Source organism: Antrostomus carolinensis, unplaced genomic scaffold, assembly GCF_000700745.2.
Source record: "Antrostomus carolinensis isolate BGI_N321 unplaced genomic scaffold, ASM70074v2 scaffold38434, whole genome shotgun sequence".
NCBI classification, from domain to species: Eukaryota; Metazoa; Chordata; class Aves; order Caprimulgiformes; family Caprimulgidae; genus Antrostomus; species Antrostomus carolinensis.
The window spans coordinates 15130-21887 of record NW_010310851.1 but is presented as its reverse complement, the minus strand read 5'-3'; the positions used below and the strand labels follow the sequence as shown (position 1 = coordinate 21887).

The 6758-nt window shown below is 42.3% G+C and overlaps 1 protein-coding gene across 1 annotated transcript in view; it reads left to right on the top strand.

Annotated features, from left to right (window-relative positions):
- The first annotated feature begins 787 nt into the window (after positions 1-787).
- The window catches only part of FBXW8 (F-box and WD repeat domain containing 8), a 7908-nt gene continuing 1937 nt past the window's right edge, over positions 788-6758 (top strand). Inside the window, exons 1-2 of the mRNA XM_010166549.2 lie at positions 788-908; positions 5147-5320. Of these exons, the coding sequence (XP_010164851.2) occupies positions 823-908; positions 5147-5320 (260 nt within the window). The 5' untranslated portion in view covers positions 788-822. The remainder of the gene's footprint in view (positions 909-5146; positions 5321-6758) is intronic.

Genomic DNA, 6758 nt, shown 5'->3' with positions numbered 1-6758 from the left:
TTTTCTGTTTCTAAAAATACTTACTCTCCTAAATTGAAAGGCCTAAATAGATAAATCTCATCTGACCTCACAGGAAGGACAGTGAACGTGATTAAACTGATGGCTGCGCAGAGGAGAGGAGGGTGAACAGACGGGAAAAAAACTCCTACCTCTCTTCCAGTATCTGATCAAATCATCTTGGATGTTTCTTAAAATCAGAGTTGTTTTTATTCCTTTCCCATCTGAACTGCCACTTCAGATGTAATATTTCTCTTAATCTGTTTCTGCCGCATGATCTGTACAAAAGCTATCACAGGGCCTGTCAGCGCTGAGTCAGTGTTCAGCTCTGCTCTTCAGTTTTTGCTGTGTTTGATTGAATCTTCCTTGCACAGTCCATCTGTCTAAACCTTCGAAATGTTGATTCTGTTTATTACTCTTTCAAATATTAAAATTGATGAAGAAACTATTTACTTTTCCATGGAAGCCTTCAAAATTTGCCCTGGAGAAAATCTGTATGGCTGGCTTTGCCTGCCTGAGAGCTACACCTGCCTGATACTGATTGGCAAGAGCCTTGCATCCCTGCTTCTTGATGGATTCCGTTATGAAACTTGATTTCCTTCTTTCTGAGGGGGTTGTTGCCCTTCTTAATAGGGATACATCTTGGTTATGCGTTATCATATTAACAAACAAGTCCTGCAGACCATCTCTGATGGTATTAACTCTGCTCTTCTATATGGTGCAGCAAAATGTAGTCATTGTGCTCATGCTACGTCTAGCCAGTGTTTGTTCTCTTTCTGCCAGATTCTTCTTTACAATCTGGAAACAAGTCAGTGTCTGAAGAAGATGGGCAACTCGATAGGTGACTTTACATGTGTCAACCTCCAGAACAGTCCTCCAAACATGCTTGTTACAGGCAATAAAGACAGAAGGTAGGTACTACCAAGAGCTGTAACCCATCTCAAATTAGCTTCCTTCCTGTCCTGCTGTCCTACATCTGGACCTGCTAGAATTTGTTTCTCCTCTAATGTTTCAAATGCAGCCTGCATGAACTTCAGGAACAAAATATTAGGTAATAGTTGGATGTGGCTGCCAGTTTGCTTTGTTTTGGAAAGCTCCATGGGAAGACTTTCTTTCTAAGCCATTTGGTGGACGCAGTTGGTGTACAGCCCAGCGAGACCACTTGGAATATCTTCCACTTCCCCACCACCACCCGCAAAATTAGTTTGGCATTTAAAAGCTCACTTTCTGATATTAAAAAAATAACCTAAGGGATGAATCATGTAGGATGAGATGGGTCCGGCTGCCAAATGATGTCAAGAGTGTATTTCGGAACACTGTGATGTCCCTCAGGTGACAAAAAAAAAAGAGACTTTTGTATGAACAGATTCCAGCTTCTATTTAGCTGATTAGCAGCTTTCTCTTTAACTCCTTGGCTTGGGGAGTAGGATTTTCCCAGCACAATATCTGGTGCCAGGAATGGACGCGCTGGGAACAGTCAGTGTGAAAGGATTAAAGTGCTTAAAAAGACCCTTTGAGTCCAATTTTTAGATTTTCTTTTTTTGGCTAGTTATTTGTGGGGTCTGATCCAGTGCACCAAAGGAGATGTGGGATGGCGAGGAGCCAGTCTCTAATGGCTCCCTCTTCCTTCCCTCCTCCTTTCTGCACTGGGCATCAGGCTGCAGGTGGTGGTCTGCTGTGGTGGTGGGTATCAGATTGTAAGGCGGATACTTCCCTTTGCCAAATCCCAGACCTCTGTCCCGCCAGTGCAGCAGCTTGCAAAAATGATTATTTTGTCAAACAGCTTTTTTTTTTTATCTTTGCAGTGAGTAGGCAGTGCAAGCAAACCTCACACTTCCTCAGCAAAGAGGATAAAGGAAATATCTGAAGTTTGACATGTGTAATTGAATCCTTGGGAGTTGGTTTTTTTTTCCCCTCTAAAAGAAAATCATTGATTTTCCAAAGCACTCCAGTAAAAACTACCTCCAATTTTGGGCTCTTGCACAATGATGGGAGAGTAGATAAAGTTGGTATCCCTTAAGAGAGACTGAAATTTACTCCTTTCATATTAGATGTCTGTGTCCTTTCCTCTCCAGAAAGCTTTTCAGTTTTTCAGCTCAAGCACTGACTGAGTTCTGGGCTTAGCCATCATTAAAATAGCAGGAAGTTAGGAATCAGTAGTTCAGCAAATAAGTTTGGCATCCAGGAGACAAGACCATGTGTATCTCGGAGGTCAGTCCCTCACGTGGTGCTGTGTGAAGGTTATTAATAGGTGCTGGGCATCCACAGGTGGGATGTGGCTTGAACCTCCGTAGCCCTATTCTGGAGCACGTGTACTAAACAGGGACCTTGCTGTGTGAGTTCAAACTGCTGATGACCAGTGGGGAATTGTATTTCTGGGATGAAATACAGCAGTTTCACAACTTTACTAGTATATGCTCTTCTTTTCAAAATCATAGCTTTGAATAAAAGTAACACAGACCACCCTGTTGAAGTCAAATATGTTTGGTAGGGTCTATAAAAATCTCTTTCCATAAAAAAAATACTCCTGAAGCATTGCTGATGTGTTTGAATACTTAGCTGTGCTTCACACTGATGAGATCTGATAACAGGGAGCATGTGCTGATCCCTGTACAACAGCAGCTGTTCTTGACAGAACCTGAGATGGTCAATAGCGTTGGGGAAGCAAACATATGGCAAGCCCAGTTGTCCTGGTTTTTGCTAGGAGAGAGTTAATTCTTCTTCTTAGTAGCTAGAAAGCACTGTGGTTTGGTTTCAGTGTGGGATTTGTTATGAGAAGAATGTTGATAAGGTACAAGGACATCATGTTGGGGTACTTTGCAAGTGCAGAGGACTGGGAGGGGGAAAGTGTAGTAGTTAGCAAAACCCAGAATTGGCAGTTGGCTATGACAGTGAGATGTTCCATCTGGGAACATCTGGGCTGACCAGAAAGGGGCAGGATTCGCTCAGGCTGGCTTTTCCAGGACTGCAGTTTGGGGTTTGGGGTTCCTTTTCACTCCTCTGGGATTGCTATCAGTGGGTGGTGAGCAGTTGTACTGTGTATCACGTGTGTGTGTATATATATGTGTGTGTGTATATATATATATTTATCATTATTATCATTACTATTTTAATTTTATTTTACTCCAATTATTAAATTGTTCTTATCTCAACCTACAAGTCTCTTGACCTTTACCCCTCCACTTCTCTCCCTGATTCCCTGGGTGGGGGTGGTTTGAGTGACTGTATCTTCCTTGGCTGCCGGCTAAGTTAAATGATCACACCAGTGTATCCCATTGCTGAAAAGTCTGGAGCAAAACATGTATTCCATGCTCTCCTAAAGGCAAGTGAGCTTGCTTCCAAGATAGTCTAACAGGAGAGTCAAAGCCTGGTCACAAGACCACCTTCTTTACAGCTCCCTGGAACTGGGATGAATGTGATGTGCTCCCACTGAGCCCAGCTGCTGAGGCAGGAGATGGAGATCCATGCCAGATCTGCATTAGAGCATCACATTGGATTTGCAAAATGCTTTTCCTTTTTTTTTTTTTTCTTTTTTTTTTCTCCTTTTTATTTTTTAAAGCACATCTAAACAACTCAAGTGTGCCTCTAATTCTTCCAAGGTTGTGCCAGAATGGACACCTGCCCGAAACCTGGGCCCTTGTTAATGAAATAACCAGGACACAATCAGATCTTCGTTTCCAACTGTGCTTACCAAACAGAAGAAGCTTTGATTGCTCTGCAGAACACATGCAGTAAGACAGGGAGAGCGCTGAGTGTGAACGCTTCCAAAATACCCCATCCTTCCCCAAAAGATAACTCTAATATGTAGCCAAAGCTTCTCTCTGCTGGAGATGGAGAAAGCAAGAAGTCTTTCTCACCATCAGCAACTGTTGTGGTGGGGTTTTCCTGAGGGTGAGTGCAGAGCCACACAAAGCGTGCTCCTCGCTCTGTTCCAGCGTGTTTGTCTGCGTGTCAGATGGATGTTGCTCTGTTGGAGTTTTGGACTGTTCTGTTACTTTTTAGTTCAGTTGCTGAAATGTGTTATTTGTAAAATCATATGATGCAATCTCCATTTGAGAAAGGAAAAGGAAAAAGACTTGCAACACCATTAGGATCGTAGCAGGGGTATGGAATAAAGTACAGTTAATGTGTTGGAACAAGTGTGTTTTGGCCTTTTCTGGAATTAATGTGTACCTGATGGTTTCGTTCTTGATAGCCATCAGCTGGAGGAACTTTCTCTGGCTTCTTTTCAAATCTGAGAGCAGTATTTCCCTTTTACTTCTGTTTTCACTCACTGCATTGGTTTTTTGTTTTTATTTTATTCACTTATGTACTTTATTTTATCTCTTAATCTTGATATATAAGAATCAAAAACCATACTCCTTTATGATATGTCCCGGGTTTGAAACTTAACACCATTAACTTTAACTGGTTTTGTGGACTTGTTGCCATGGTTGAAATCCATGCTCTTTTTCTACAGTTCTGCTTCTAGCTGAGTCTTCAATAAGTTTCTTTTCAAAATGCCTTGTCTGAGTGAACAATAATTTCTGAAAACCAGATGTACCTAAAAGTTGCCCACAGTCAGTAGCTGTGTTTTTGAAATCAGAAGAGAAACTGATTCCTGGCTGCTTGTGGATTGTTTTGTTTCAATATTAACTCAAACGTATAAACCTATATAAAACCTTCCCTTGACTTGTCCTTTGAATTGCCACACATTTAGTCTCTTCCTGAATCTTTGTAATAATAGTCCTTTCCTTGATCCTCGGAATAATATTACCCCATGGTCATTAGTGGATGAGGGGTAGGATGTGTTAGGAGTATGCCCAAAACACTTTATGCCTCACAGCATTGCTAACATTTTGGGAGGCACGGATAGAGGAGCTTTCTCCAAATTTCACTTATATTTTATATCAGCTAGGACTTGTAAATTGACAGAGAGGTCCTGTATGGTGGGAGAAATCTGCCTTAAAAAATCTTTATCATAGAAATCAGAATGAAAATTCAGTGGTGAACAGTGTCAGCTGTAGTGGATTTCTGGCCCTGTAGTGGCTGTGGGACTGCTGCTGTCCTAGACATATTTCATAACCCCAACAGTACTTGTGCTCTCGGAACCCACAGGCTGCAGATCCACAGCAGGTTTGATCTCTGGTTTTTATTTGCTTTCCTCTAGGGTCAGGGTATTCGATCTCCGCAAAAGCGAATCTCTGTGTTCCCTCTATGCTCACCAGTTAGGAGTGTCTGCGGTCCAGATGGATGACTGGAAGATCGTCAGTGGAGGAGAAGAGGGCTTGGTCTGTGTCTGGGACCAAAGGATGGGCACCAAACTCTGGGAAATGCATGCCAGGTAATTTTGTCTGCATGGGGTCCTATTGCAAGGGGGTTTATCAGATCTGGCTGTCAGGGGGAATGTGGGAATGGGATGAGCCAGGAGCAAAATTATAACATGCCCATGTCTAAAGCTTCTGAGAGTTCTCTTTAGTTTTCATGTGATTTGGGAACAGATTGCCTCCCCACCTGCTGTCTTGCGTGTATTTCTGTGTATGCCCTTTAGCTTTTTACTCATTAGTTAAGAAGAGTGCTTCAGTTGGGGTAAGGGAGCATGGAAATTTTCCCCTGGATTTTCTATGAAGTTCAGTTAGCGTCTTCTCCCTGCCCCATCCCCAACCAGTATTGATTTTACTGAACCTTGGATTTAAAATGCTGGACTCCTGGCTGTTGTCTTCAGAGTGACTGGTTCTGGCTGTCTCTCTCTGCTATATCCTTACACAATAGTTGTGTTTCTGTTCACCTCATTCACACATTCCCTTAGTGGCAACGATCAAAGCCAGGCTGGTATTTAAACTCATTTAAATATTAAAATACCAGTTTGTACTGAAAGCACAAGAAGTACCATATTGAAAGTACAAGCAGAGATCAGTGTCCTGGAGCTGACAGAAAACTCTTAGTTGCTACAGCCAAACTATGATTTCCTGATCAAGGCACAATTCCCAGGGAGTTACCTTCGTCTGAACTAAGACCTCAAGGATTTACCCCCTTGTGAGTCTGAGTGATACCCTTAATAAAATGAACAGATAAATTGAACAGATAAATCCTGGCCTCTTTTTTTTTTTTTCTTTTTATTCTTTTTTTGTTAAATGCATCTTCCCCAGAGAGGAGCTAGATGAGGTATTTACAGTCAGAGAAGTTGAAGTTGGAGTTGTCATTGATTAATAGCAGATATCTCTTTCTCTTTTGACCCTGTGAATTATAAAGCCCGTTGTGATGCGGCCGATGCATTAAGGACAATATTGCATTGATTGTCTCCTGCAGCAGCACTAATGAGCGTGCCAAGAAAGAGGGCAGGCAGTGCAGGTCTGAGCTTTGGGGGTGTACTAAAAGTGAAACCATTAGGCTAAACATTTGAAATACTGTTTAATCTATATAGGAATCAAAAGGGATCACTTCAATCAAAAAGGCCTTCTAGATAAGAAGGTGTGTGTGGTGTTATCCGTGCCTACAGCCCAGAGTCTTGAATGGAAAGCAAGGGCTTTCTCAGGGAGATAACAGGAGACACATTAGGGTTGTGGAGATGAGCCATCTTAATCTAAGATAAGTTTCTCCTACTTGAACAGTAAATGCTGTTTCAATGGTTCAGGTTTAGTTTATTCACCAGTGAGAAGAAAAGGAATGAAGACCAGACCTTAGTGCCACAAAGATGATGAAGGCCTGGAGCATCTCCCGTGTGAGGAGAGGCGGAGAGAGCTGGGACTGTTCAGCCTGGAGAAGAGCAGCCTGAGAGGGGA